This window comes from Aquarana catesbeiana, linkage group LG05 (genome assembly GCF_042186555.1).
Source record: "Aquarana catesbeiana isolate 2022-GZ linkage group LG05, ASM4218655v1, whole genome shotgun sequence".
NCBI lineage: Eukaryota > Metazoa > Chordata > Amphibia > Anura > Ranidae > Aquarana > Aquarana catesbeiana.
Genome location: NC_133328.1, coordinates 63,983,645 through 63,998,566, shown reverse-complemented (window position 1 = coordinate 63,998,566; position 14,922 = coordinate 63,983,645). Strand labels below are relative to the sequence as shown.

General features: G+C 41.9%; 1 protein-coding gene across 3 annotated transcripts in view; it reads left to right on the top strand.

The window, feature by feature from the left end:
- Window positions 1–14,922, top strand: part of MKX (mohawk homeobox) — a 179,140-nt gene that overhangs the window by 19,278 nt on the left and 144,940 nt on the right. For all 3 annotated transcript variants that reach the window (XM_073629834.1, XM_073629833.1, XM_073629835.1), the window contains exon 2: window positions 2,270–2,519. In XM_073629834.1, the coding sequence (XP_073485935.1) occupies window positions 2,341–2,519 (179 nt within the window). In that variant the 5' untranslated portion in view covers window positions 2,270–2,340. The remainder of the gene's footprint in view (window positions 1–2,269; window positions 2,520–14,922) is intronic.

Genomic DNA, 14,922 nt, shown 5'->3' with positions numbered 1-14,922 from the left:
TGTTCACTTGTTGCTCCATTGCACTGTGACCCTACCTCTCATGCTGACTATGTTCGACTGCCCATAACGGGTTTACCCTGAAGGTCACGTGTACTCCATGCTAGGTGGCACTTCTCGATGTGCTTCTGGATAGCTCTGTGCAAGCACGCACACCTGGCCCATGTTGCCGTTTACATATTGGTTCATTCACCAAACTTTTTAGACACACTTCGTATAAGAACAGGTCGTTTTTGAATTATCCCCTTCAGTAGAAGCTCTCAGCCCCCACCTAATAGAGGGCAAGTGGTTGAGGGAAAAGCAGGAGGATCCTATACTAGTGTAGCAAACATGCAAGTCCCTACAAACCACTCCACACTGCTGCTTAAAGATTACCCCGCTAATATCTTCTGGAACTCAGCCCCTTTAGATCCCCTATAAAGTAAGGGCAGACTTGCTGATATTAGTTGGGGTTAAGCACTTCTACTGAATGAGATACGGACCCAAAATCTGCCTGTTTTTATATGCCTGTTTTTTAATTGCAGCTTACAGTGGCTGCATTATTCTTTTTTAGGCTTGTGATGCAGCCAGTAAGTCTGTTAATTATCAAATTCCTTTAACAGACCAAGCTGTCCAAACAAAGTGGCAGTTGAGACAAATTATTTACCACTCACAGTGGTGCTTACAATGGTCATCTTTTATTTATTGATATAAAACATTTATAGCAAAAGGAAAAAAAGCTGTCCTGTAACTGTGTAGCCTCCCTGGCGGTTTTCCCGAGTGTGACTCGGGGGTTACATTTCAGCACCATTAGCGGTAACCCCGAGCCACACTCGGGATTACATCTCAGGATCCTGGTTCAGTGTACTTACCTTGTCCCCAGGATCCTGCAATGTCCCCCCAATGTGTCTGCGGGCTCTGTCCTCCGCCCCGATGTCCTGTGTGCCAGGCTCCGTTCCCTGCGAGCGCCGCGACGCACGGGGGCGGAGCCTGGTGGCAAATTCAAAAAAGTGAAAATTCATAACACATACAGTACACTGTAATCTTACAGATTACAGTACTGTATGAAATTATTTCACATCCCTTTTGTCCCCAGTGATTTGTCCAGTGCCCTGCATGCAGTTTTATATGATATATACTGTTCTTTCTGCCTGGAAACTGGAGATTGTCCAAAGCAACCAAAAAGTGTCCCTTTACGTCAAAAGTGGCTTTAGACCAGCTAGAAAACAGCGATAGTAAATTAGAACACTTGCAGAATTAAGCGATAGTGAATCGTGGGGAAAGTAATTTTATTATTATTATATTATTATTTTTTATAATTATTTATATTTATTTATTGTATTATAATTTATGATTTTGTGTTTCATACTTCATCATATCCGGGATATCTACTAGACTCTTGGTGGACAGATTTAAGTGTGTTATTGCTAAGAATTACAGGCCTACAATATAAAATGCCAAATTGTACCGCTTTGAGACGCAAAAATCTGAAATAATCATACCGCCAGGGAGGTTAAAAAGTGTTATCTGGAGTTCGGCTTTGATTGGTTAGCCAAGTATATCTAAATCTGATAGTTTACCCTTAACCTCTCTCTAGACTGACAACGCTGCTGTCCAAAGGTGTCTCCATTGTTCCTCCATCCAGAGTCGAGACACCCTAAAGCCCTGTACGCACGGCATGAATATCGGGCGGTATTGGCTGGTCCAATAGAAACCGGCCAATATTCGGCCTGTGTGTACAGCAGCCAGTCCGACGGAAGCTGGCCAAATGACCGACTTCTGTTGAAGAGGCATGACCGATCAGCACTCTCAGCCAATGGCTGAAAACAATAGCACAGTGGGGGGGATTGCTGTACTAACACTGGATTGTTAGTTCAGCGGCTCCTCTCGAGCCCAATACCGCACACATTTTCGGTACACAGTTATTATGTGTTAAATGTAAAAAAAAGAAGATAGGAGGGGAGAACATTGACATCAAATGGGTGCCAAAGCAATGTAGAGTATTTGTTCTCTGCATAGAAAATCCATGATCAATAAACAAATTAGTAACCCATAATAACCAATCAAAACATATTTTTTAATGGTCTAATCTGAATTATTATTGGTAAACTGAAATCTGTTGCTGCATCTGACAAACCTAACAGGCAAAAAAAGGTAATCCCACAGCAACCAATGACAGTCCAAGGACAAAATATTCGGGGGTGTCAATTGCATAACTTATTTTTAGTAGTTTTCTGTGTGTGCTGATAGACCTGCTGAGAAATAAACTGACATTTTCTCTTTTCTTCTCCAGGCATTGATTAGTTGACATTCGAGATTTCATTGTCGTCTGGAATCAGGAAAGGAACTTCATTTTGTGCTGCCATGAACACCATAATGTTCAGTAAGCTCAGCGGTCAAGTCCTGTTTGAAGAGGCCACAGGTGACCGAGAACGAGGCGTCAGACCGTATGTAGGGGTAATAGAGAGCACCAACCCTGACATAAGCTTACAAGATGGCGTCTCCATGAAGGACAATGCCAGCCTTAGACACCGGCGTCCCGGGTAAGACACATCAAATTGAGCTTCACTTTCAGTGACTGATTTACGGAGTCATTTTTAAGGAGATCTGTTTACCCCATATACTGGTTTGGGGGGATTTGAAAGGAAAAAGAATAACTGAATCTTATAAGTAAAAAAAATAATTGTCCCATAATCTGTATACATTTGAATTTATACAGAATGAACAGTGCAGTGGCATAAGACTTATCAATGGGTTTTTGGGCTGCTGGTCCTAGGATCTGATCCCAACAGGTCCCTATCTGCATGGAGTTTGAGTGCCTTTACCATGCTTATGTGGACGTTGCCTCTGTGCTCTAGTTGATTTACCACATTTCAAATACTGAATATACAAACACTAAATTAATATTAGACAGTGGGGGTTATTTACTAAAGGAAAATCCACTGTGCACTTGGAAGTGCAGTCGCTGTAGATCCGAGGGGGACATGCGAGGAAAATAAAAAAACAGCATTTTAGCTTGCACATGATTGGATGATAAAATCAGCAGAGCTTCCACTCATTTCAGATCTACCCCTTAGATTTAGATCGACTGCACTTCCAAGTGCACTTGCAGTGCAAAGTGGATTTGCCTTTCGTAAATAACCCCCATTGTGTCAGTGCTTCATGACACTTCTACGGGTATTAAATTGTACGCTCTTTTGGAAAAAGGGACTGGAGTGGCAATATGTAGTTTGTAAAGTCTGCATTATATGTTGGTTTGTTTGTAAATTCCCTTGCAAAGCATTGGGTATTGAAGGTGAAAATACGGTAGCTGTATTGTGTTTACTAACCCCTGGGCCCATTCACACTATAGCGTTGTGTTACTCTAACGCACCAGCCATTGTCCGATGTGTTGCAGAACCATTCATTGGGAATTAATTGGGAATGCCAGCCCAGTGCATCTACTGTTCTACCAATCGCGGCATGTAAGAATTCATAATTTAACTTGCAGTGCGCTGCAGTTAAAAAAAAAAAATGAAGTAGAAGTGATTTTTCTTGCTTTGGGACCAATTCATTATGAATGGGCTGCCATGCAGAATAAGGTGCATATATACTACCACAGTGGTAGGTAATGTGAACGGGCTCTACGTGAACCTTCTCTACTCTTTCAGTAAGACATTTCCAGTGTGTTGCTTAATTTGATAGGGTGGCCCATTTTTAAATGATTTATCATCCACATCTCTGTCTAAAAATGTCTTATTTGTAATTTCCAAAGTCGAAGATGTAAAAAATTGCTGCTGTTTTGTTATGATGTCATACAAAGACCAAGCTTTTTTTGTTTCTTATTTTGAGGAACATTACAGGCCAACTTTAGAGCAGAGCTTCATGCAAATATTTAAATTCACTTACTTGGTATTTGAAATATGTAATAAATGTATTTTTACATACAACCAGAATAAGCACAGTGAACATGCTGCCACCCCACGTAACACATAACACATATGTGTGGTGGCTGATGTTTTTGTGCTGAGTTCGCACTCACTGCTTTCGGTCCCCACTAACGATTGGTAGCCATCGGGGCCGGCTCCTGATCACGTGACCGCTGTGACAGTCAATGGCAGTGGCCACATGATCACTAGGCATTCAGAACTTTTTAAAGGGACGCTGGGGTGGGCAGTAAGGGGTTAATATCAGCATCTTCTATCTGAATGTCCAACACTTAGACTGCACCCTGAATCCTCTAGGACTCTGTTGTTTTGCACAATGCTGCCAGTCTGCCAGTTTACCTCCTGCAGTGAGTTCTGTCCCTTCATTGTTCAGTCAGGGCTGGGAGAGGAAAAGCAGAGCTTAAAGCCATTGTAAACCTCAGACATGAAATATGAACAAAGCATATCCCTCTGTATAATGTGTGCTTGTCTCAAGAGCACTAAGTGTCTTTCTGTCTGCTGCCTTGATCCTCTGCTACCTGCATGAGTCAGCTCTGACAAATTTTCCTGACACCAAGAGAAAAAAGGTGACAGGGGAGGAAGCTCTAGCTGATTGACAGCCTCAGCTTTGTTCCTATGTGCTGTGTAAAGGGGGGTGTGTCCCTTCCCTCCAATCCTATATAAATTCTGCACTTTGAACGAATGTAAAAAAAAAAGAATATATACGCCATATAAACAGGTACAACTTTTGTAGGAGGATTTGCTTCATCTCTGTGTATCAACTGACGCCAGTCACTTCACTGGGTATATGTAAGAGTTTACAACTACTTTAAGTGACACTAAAATCTGGTTTATAAAAAAGAATTCAATTCAAGTACATATGCTTAACTCAAACAAGTCCCTGCTATTGCTCTCAGCCTCCTCCAAATCTCCAAATTTTTTGGTGCTATGACTTGACTTCCTGTTAGAGGGTGGCTATGTTAATTCTCCATGATCCCACTGTATGTAGGAACATTTTCCCTTGCTTGCTCCCCAGGTGGACAATGGGATTTGTAGAGTGCATAGAGCAGTGTGTACATAATCGCAACAAATGCATAGTTGCCAACATTGTAAAAAAATGTATAGGGACACTTTTTGCCTGTGGGCGGGGTCTGATTATAATTAGGGGCGGGGCATTCGTTTGTAGACATGGCATAACAGGGAAAGAAAAATGCAGTGCGTGCAGCGTGACTTAAGTGAAATATTGATCATGGCTTAAAAGGGGTGTGGTTAGAGTCTGAGATGAACGAGGGATGGAGGGAGAAAGAAAGGGAGAAGGAGGAAGGGAGAGAGAAAGAAAGAAAGAGATAGGGAGGGAAGGAGAGAGAAGGAAAGAAAGAGAAATGGAGAGATAGCAGGCTCAGAACCTACACCACAATAGAAATATGTGTATTCCAGAAAGTTTAGCAATCAGCAGATAAAGATACTCCAAACACCTGGTGTTAGCGCTTCAATCATCCCGACACCATGGTTGTTATGGTGTTAGGATTATTGAACAGCATTATTTCTATTATTACATTGGAATATGAAATGAAATCATTCAACTCACCATAATGCTGAATCAGTGGGAGCCCTGAGCGTGTCACCTGCCACGTCACCTGCCACCAGATGCCATCAGGTGCCCCCAGCAGAATCTGTCCTTACATCAGGTACCCCCAGCAGAGTCCGTCCTTACATCAGATGCCCCCAGCAGAGTCCCTCCTTACATCAGGTGCCCCCAGCAAACTCCGTCCTTACTTCAGGTGCCCCCAGCAGAAACCGTCCTTACATCAGGTGCCCCCAGCAGAGTCCGTCCTTACATCAGATGCCCCCAGCAGAGTCCCTCCTTACATCAGGTGCCCCCAGTAGAGTCCCTCATTACATCAGGTGCCCCCAGCAGAGCCCTTCCTTACATCAGTGTCCCCAGAGGAGCCCAGTCCTTACATCGGTCTCCCCAGTGGAGCCCAGTCCTTACATCGGTCTCCCCAGCAGAGCCCAGTCCTTACATCAGTGTCCCCAGCAGAGCCCAGTCCTTACATCAGTGTCCACAGAGGGGCTCAGTCCTTACATCAGTGTCCCTAGCAGAGCCCAGTCCTTACATCAGTGTCCCCAGCGGAGTCCAGTCCTTACATCAGTGTCCCCAGCAGAGCCCTGTTCTTACATCAGTGTCCACAGCAGGGCTCAGTCCTTACATCAGTGTCCCCAGCAGAGCCCAGTCCTTACATCAGTGTCCCCAGCAGAGCTCAGTCCTTATATCAGTGTCCCCAGCAGAGCCCAGTCCTTACATCAGTGTCCCCAGCAGTGCCCAGTCCTTACATCAGTGTGCCCAGCAGAGCCCAATCTTTACATCAGTGTCCTCAGCGGAGCTCAGTCCTTACATAGATGTCCCCAGCAGAGCCCAGTCTTTACATCAGTGTCCCCAGCAGAGCTCAGTCCTTGCATCAGTGTCCCCAGCGGAGACCCAGTCCTTACATCAGTGTTCCCAGCAGAGCTCAGTCCTTACATCAGTGTCCCCAGCAGAGCCCAGTCCTTACATCAGTGTCTCCAGCAGAGCCCAGTCCTTACATCAGTGTCCCCAGCGGAGCCCCAGTCCTTGCATCAGTGTCCCCAGTGGAGCCCCAGTCCTTACATCAGTGTCTCCAGCAGAGCCCAGTCCTTACATCAGTGTCCCCAGCGGAGCCCCAGTCCTTACATCGGTGTCCCCAGTGGAGCCCAGTCCATACATCAGTGTCCCCAGTGGAGCCCCAGTCCATACATCAGTGTCCCCAGCAGAGCTCAGTCCTTACATCAGTGTCCCCAGCAGAGCCCAGTCATTACATCAGTGTCCCCAGCAAAGCCCAGTCCTTACATCAGTGTCCCCAGCAGAGCCCAGTCCTTACATCAGTGTCCCCGCTTGTTGGACACACGGAGCAGAGGGTTAGCGCGGCTCCATTTAGATCTCTTCCTTGTGTTCAGTGGAGAGGGGAGGGGTCTCCGATCCGTGCAGCCAATCGGCTTCAGTGTGCAAGAGAATTGTCTACTTGTACACTGAAGAGAGAAGCCGATTGGCTGCCCCTCCCCTCTCCACTGAACACACGTCGAAACAGTCCTCGGCGGCGGCCATCTTTTTGTAGCAAATGAAAAATAATGTGTTGCGCTAATATTAACCTTCCAATCAATTTGTGCTCATTGTATATATAAATCCCTCCAATTGATTGCTTGGAATAAATGTGAGTGTGATTGGGTCATTAAAACCTATACACTGCAATATTGTGCTCAAAAAATAAATGAAATGCCATCTGTGATAATCATTAAATGAAAAATAGGATATAACCATTATATATTGTCCAGTATCAGTATAAGAAATATAGTTGAAAAAGTTAACAAAATTTCCCAATTTTAGGTTAGTTTATGGCCGTTCTTAGTTGTATTAGTTATACATTCCACTCATCAGTATTAATAGGAGAAGTCCCATATGTGATGAAAAACGAAATCTATTCACCAGGATCCCCCAATATTGCTGTATAATATAAGTGTTCCCAGAGGGGTATTCTCAGGTATCACGAGTATATGCAATAAAAAAGAAGAGACATCATTGCGCAATAAACGATTATTTAAAAACAGCAGCACTTCAGCGAGTGCACTCACATAAGCCTGGATTTTTCAAGGTCACGTGTCGGGTGACGCAACGCGTAGGAGGAGTCAGTGATGGACAGTATTGAGGCTGGTCAGCAGCTTGTAACAAGCGGTGTGAGGATTCACCACGCCCCAAGCGGCTGATTGTCTTCCATCCAGGCATTTGAAAATCCAGGCTTATGTGAGTGCACTCGCTGAAGTGCTGCTGTTTTTAAATAATCGTTTATTGCGCAATGATGTCTCTTCTTTTTTATTGCATATACTCGTGATACCTGAGAATACCCTTCTGGAAACACTTATATTATACAGCAATATTGGGGGATCCTGGTGAATAGATTTGGTTTTTCATCACATATGGGACTACTCCTAGTAATAAGGATGAGTGGAATGTATTATGTAACTAATACAACTAAGAACGGCTATCAGCTAACTTAAAATTGGGAAATTTTGTTAACTTTTTCAACTATATTTCTTATACTGATACTGGACAATATATAATGGTTATATCCTATTTTTCATTTAATGATTATCACAGATGGCATTTGGGATTTCATTTATTTTTTGAGCACAATATTGCATTGTATAGGTTTTAGTGCTAATGACCCAATCACACTCACATTTATTCCAAGCAATCAATTGGAGGGATTTATATATACACTGAGCACAAATTGATTTGAAGGTTAATATTAGCGCAACACATTATTTTTCATTTGTTACTTTGTTTTAGGTGTCTGAACACTTTTAAGTTTTGCAGCTTTTATTATTTGGCTTTCTTCCAAGTCACAATTGAATAATTTGCACAGGGACACAATCCCATAATTAATGGTTTCACTTATATCCATTTCAGCGCTTTAGTATTTTTTTGAATTTTGCACATACATCTTTTTGTAGCCTGCTGCCGTTTTTGTCAAAAACAGTCTGATTTCCCGGGAAAAAAGCAAAATCCTGGGATTTTAATCGGGATGAGCCCCGATCGGGACAAGGGTCCCAAAATCGGGATTGTCCCGGGAAAATCGGGACTGTTGGCAAGTATGCAAATGTGCACTGCTCGTTCCAATCAGATGGAAGTGATTAGGAAAAGGAGTGGTCTGGGGGCTCATGAAGGCCATACAAACGTATGGTGACTTGTACTTGCTATTGAGATTAAAGTCCTCCTTTAATACATGGAAACTGAATTTGTACGTGGTATAGAAATATATATGATCTCATGAGCTGCTGCAGTTTTTTTAATATGACAGCAATTTTGCAGTATAGGGACAATAGAACACTAAACAATGGTCCTGATTGTAGTTTATACTGAAGCATTTTAGCGAAAAAATGTTTTGTGTTTCCAGTGTGAGGGTGTGTATACCGAATCCAATTGATTGGAAGCCCATCATCCTTCACTTCACAGTTAGCTGGAAAGACTGTGGGGTGATTTACTAAAACTGTAGAGTGTAAAATCTGGTGCAGCTCTGCATGGTAGCCAATCAGCTTCTAACTTCAGCTTCTTCAATTCATTTTTGACAAGAAATCTGGAAGCTGATTGGTTTCTATGCAGAGCTGCACCCGATTTTGCACTCTCTAGTTTTATTAAATAAACCCATTTGTCTTATGGTTCTTCTTTTACAGATTTTAATGTTATAATGTTAGGCGGATGTTATGGAGGAATGTTACTCTTTGTAAAGGTTCAGTCCACTATCAGGCTATTTATTCCATTTATATGATAACATTATATGTGTATATTTTTACGATGGATGGTTTTTCTTTGGATAACCCTTGTTTTATTAAAAAGAATGGAGAAAAAAAACTGTAAATAGTTTATTAACGTGTACATAAACTCAAATCTGTTTTAAAGTTGTGTTTGGCATCATGCCTCACTGTATACAAGTCTTTAAAGCTGAGGTTTAGGTATGGCAAGTTTTATGTTACAGTGATCATCGATGGCTTATGGATCCTGTGCCGAGTGGCTGCCCTGCTGCAATGTGAAAACAGGAGGTCGGCTGCTTGGCACAGGCATCATTCAGAGAACACCTTGTATTTTCTCAATGAATGCAATGAATGCAATGTGTTGTTTGTTTGGGTGAGGTGGAGAGGTGGGGGGGGAGGGAGGGAGTGATGTCACAATCTTTACCTTGTGCAATAAGAGAACACTTTCCATCGATTTTGAAAATGCAAAGTGTTCTCTGAATGGAGCCTGGGCCAAGCAACCAACTTCCTGTGTTCAGTAAACAACAGAGCAGCTGATTGGCATTGGACCCGGAAGCTAGTGGTGATCACTGTAGAAGCGGTTCTGATAATATGGATTTTAGCTTCCACAGGGACCCCACAGGTATGGCACATACATACTTACATTGGTTCAAGCTGGATCAATGTAACTATGCAAAGATTAAAGTGATAATAAAGTCTTGTTTTTTTTTTTTTGTTTAAAAATAACAAACATGTTATACTTCCCTGCTTTGTGCAGTGGATCTTCCTCTTCTTGCGTCCCTCGCCGGCACTCCTGGCTCCTCCCTCCTGTTGAGTGGCCCTATAGTAAGCAGCTTGGGGACATCTGAGCCAAGCCGCTGCTGTGTGTCCATTCAGACATGGAGGTGCAGCTCGGCTTCGCCCCCTCTCTCTCCTCATAGGCTTACTGAAATTAATTGTCTCATGTGGAGGGAGAGTCCTGAACAGCTGAGACTCTTGTGCAACACTGCTGGATCGAGATGGGGCTCAGTATTGGGGGGCTGAGGGGGATTTCTGCACACAGAAGTTTTTTATCTTAATGCATAGAACACATTAAGATAAAAAAAAATTTGCTTTTTTTTTTTAAAAAAAAGGGGATATTTATTATAGCAAAAAGTACAAAATATTGTGTTTTTTTCAAAATTGTCGCTCTTTTTTTGTTTATAGCGCAAAAAATGAAAAACGCAGAGGCGATCAAATACCACCAAAAGAAAGATCTATTTGTGGGGAAAAAAGGATGTCAATTTTGTTTGGGTATAACGTTGCACGACCGTGCAATTGTCAGTTAAAGTGATGCAGTGCCAAATCGCAAAAAATGGCCCGGTCATTTAGTAGCCAAATCTTCCGGGGCTGAAGTGGTTAAACTTAAGGTTTTAGAAAAATATTTTTTTAGGAATCTGTTGCAAATGTTCTTACTTGGAGATCCCACCAGTAATAGCGCTTCCTGTTGCAAGATGACACTGCTTAGCAGCCTCTTCACAATTAGCATTGTTAGTCTGCTGTGTGACTATTCCGTTAATTATTGGGCTACCTATCAGGTCTGTTATATAGGCAGTCCAACAGCTGATTGTAGGAGTTGCATTCCAGGCTGACAGTGCTGCTAATATTGAAGTGGCTGCTAAGCCTTGTCATCCTGCGCAAGGAAGTGTTCTTACTGGCAGGATCTCCAGGTAAGAATCTTTGCAAAATATTACATATTCACAAAATTGTGATTAGTTTAAGACAATTTATATCATTCTTTTCAACATTTACCATCATGATAATTAGGGTGTTGAGTGTCCAGTATAGTAGCTTATATTATATATATTATAGTTGAATGTGGAACATGACGGAGGTTGGGGATGTCTGAGCTACAAAAATGAAACCGTGAAAAGTGCTTAGGCAGGTGCTCAGAGACAGATCAAGACAATCTAGAGATATAAAGTTTTGCAGCCCATAGATGAGTCATATTTTTTGGTGCAACCAGTTGGTTGAAGGAAAAAAAAATAACTTGATTTCCAAATCCACATATTCAATGTAGATGGGGGAATCCTTTTCACTGACCTATTGTATTCTAACAGTAAGGAAGCTTCCCCTCCATTAGAATACGCTGATCAGCGTTGCAGGCTATAGCCTGCAGTGCTGAACAAGCAGGGAAAATCCAACAGGGCGGTTGTACAGACGTTGATCAATAGATCAACTTGGTATGGTAGTACAGACCTCCTGTTATCCTGTTATCGGGTTTAAGAAAGTACACAATGGATTACAGACAAGATAGACAAATGAGGTATCGCAACCACACTGATGCTCCATTGAAATCTGCGAGTCCCTCAACATACTTCCATTTGGTGGGGTGGGGGTCTCAAATTGGGAAGATTTTGTCGGGGGAAGGGGGGGGGGTGCGAAGTAGGAAGTTGCGTTTTAAAGGTAAGCATGTGAATGACAATTTAAAACATGTGCTCCCTGAAAATATACAGTGATTTCCCTTTAATTACGGAATACAAACTGTTCTGCATTGGAGAACACAATCATTTGTAAAATCTGTGTAATCCGTATAACTGTGTTGAAAGAGTAAGGCTTGTGGGTTTGGAATTACTGTCATTAGAGCAAGTAGATCAAATAATACAAAAGCATATTTTAGCGTCTGGTCATCAAATGGAATTACCATTCAGCATTCAGAGGAAGTGACCCATTTGGGTGTAATAAGACATGTCTGAATTCTTTGAAGTAGACTTATCAATCAATAGAAAGAGAAGGTTTGCTTTGTCCATCAAAAGTTGATTGAAGCTAGACAGTAGCTACAGGGGGGTGTAGTGCATGAAACTGTCCCAGAGCCAGCAAGTACACAGCGTAGGACTGTTCCTGTTATTACTAGCTGTACACTCACATTACAGTCTGATTAATGCATCCTCTCTCTTCTCTTTATATCCCTTTACCTGTTCTCTGGTCTGGCGTGATCAGTACCCAGACCTTCTCCTGCCTTGTTTGTGTGCTAAAAACAGCAATGTCCCAGCACTGTTTTTTTAAATGCACACATGAGGAATCGATTGTTTTTTTTTTCTTAATAAGAAGAGAATTGTTATACTAATTATAATAAGGACAAAAAAAGAATTTAAATTTACAAGCCATATCTTTACATTTCCCAGCAGGCCACTCATTTTGCATGTCCACCCACAACAGCAGTACAGGCTTTGTCTGTGTTTTAGCTCAAGATAGGCTTAAGTAAAAGTTTAAAAAACAATATAGAAATGTGTAGCGCTGAGAGATTCCTCTAATGAAGCCACATGATACATGGCACAACGCGTTAGGGCGGAGCCGGGTGACATTGGCGTCAGAACTGAAAAAATGATGCAGGAGCTTACTTGTCATGAGCTAGAGGTTTACTATTATATACTATGTTATGATTTTATTATGTGAGTGCAATATATTTCAATAAAATGCGCTGGATATTTTTAATTAGTACGCTATGGTGGCATTTATATGGTTTTGAGAGTCCACAATGTCCAGTTCAACAATACTGAATGTTTAAAGGGACAGTACGCTATTTTAGATGGAAAGAGGCAAAAGTGTTTGATGATGTCCTTGGCTATTCCTATGAACTCCTAAGGTTAGGGAAGGTGTGTATTGACCTATATTCACCTAAATGTCCAGGTATTAAGGTGACGGCACAATTTGAGCACTGAGGTTTATCCCCAGTGTGTATATTTGGTTGCAGCACCGGGATTTTGGTCACACACTCCATGCAGAAAGTTATGAATAATGAAGATATGGCACTGATAATGTTTCTATGAACTTTTTCATTTACCAACTGCGATATAATTATATGTTATGCGGACTTATTTATATGTTATGTGTTCTATCTAATGCACGTTAGTTTCATTCAAATTTTCAGTTAGATGGTATATTGTTATTGATATAATGGTACTTTTAAAAAAGCAGAGCTACACTTTTCTATATTGTTTTTTAGTTTACATATAGGTGTGGGGACAAGCTATAAGTGGAAGTGGCAGCTGTACATTGAGGTGTTATTAATTTAATGGCAGCACACTAGTATTTAATATATTATTCCAAATCCGTATAGTCATAGCCACACAGTAAAATGTTACCAGAACAATAAATAAAAAGCAATTCTCACGTAATTCAGGTTTTGACTTTGAGTAGCTAAGGAGACAGGATAGAGAGAGTGGAGCCATCCATAGAGTCTTCCAGCAAACGGAGGAGATGATGAGGGGGAAAACATCTGGACCTGTGAGAGTCTGTAGCTTTAATTCTCAAACATGATTCTGTAGAACCCTAGAAATCCTCTAGCTATTGCTTGGGGTTCCTTGAGCTTTTGATGTCTGACCTCCTATGTAATGGTGTTTACATAGTTCTAGGGTCAGTGCCATTTGGTAGAACCAGCAGAATGACACCAGTGATAGTTGTAGCTGCCTGTAAGGGTGGGATTGTAAGGGCTGCAATCCTCCCACTGACCATCAATGTAAGGGACATTTTTTCCTATTGACCCCCAATGAGTTGGTTTTAGTAAGGGTTCCCTGAGACCGGAAAATTATTTTAGGGGTTCCTCTGGGGTACAAAAGGTTGAGAAATGCTGGTCTATAGGATATGAATTTCAATGACCATATTCCTGGACTATACCACTTGCCCAGTGGTGACAGTTTGACCAACAATTAAAATATAGCTATAGCTGGCCATACATTATACCATTTTCTTGTTCAATTTCCTTTAGATTTACCTTCAACTGTGTAGAGCAGGGGCCTGCCTGATTGCATACAAATTGAAAGTGTTTAGGTTTGACTTCATATTATATGGTTTTGGTAAATCTAAAGGAAAATTGTACAAGCAAATTGTATAATGTATGACCAGCCTGACTCCAGTCTTTAAAATGTGTGTGGTTGTAAACAATTAAAAAAAAAAAAAAAAATAACAAACACGTCTATACGTACTTGCTTTGTGCAATAGAATTGCACAGAGTGGCCCTGATCCTCCTCTTCTCGGGTCCCCCGCAGGCGCACCTGGCTCCTCCAATAGGGAACCGATTCCCATGGGGGACCCATGCGGGCTCACCTCCAATCCCCGTTGTCTGTGTCAATTTGCCCCAAGTTTGGGGTGGAGGAATATGACTGGCCTGCACAGCCAAGCCTTCTCGTCCAACATCAGTGGCTGACCTCACAAATGCGCTTCTGGAAGAATGGTCAAACATTCCCATAGGCACACTTCTAAACCTTGTGGACAACCTTCCCAGAAGAGTTGAAGCTGTTATAGCTGCAAAGGGTGGGCCAACTCAATATTGAATGCGATGGGCTAGGGCTAAGATGTCATTAAGGTTCACGTGCGTGTAAAGACAGGCGTCCCGATACTTTTGGTAATATAGTGTATGTTTATTCATTGCTGAATTTTCTGTTACTTATGCTAGTGATAGGGCTACAATTGTGCACAAATTGCTTTATTTAAAGTGTTTGTAAAGCCAAAACTTTTTATATTCAATATAGGATAGACAGAATGGAACCCCAGTCAGATTTTTATGGTTGTCTGTGTGCATGTTCATTGGTTTCACCATCTATATTTGTTCTAGTAACTATTATCATCAAAACAGAGCATGACGGGTAATCTAAAGTGATACAGTTGTCACCAAGACAAGAGGTGAGGGGAACTTTCCAGTGGCAGCATCTACTTCAGTGGCAACTGTCTAATTTTCTAGAGCAATCATTTTGCCCATGCT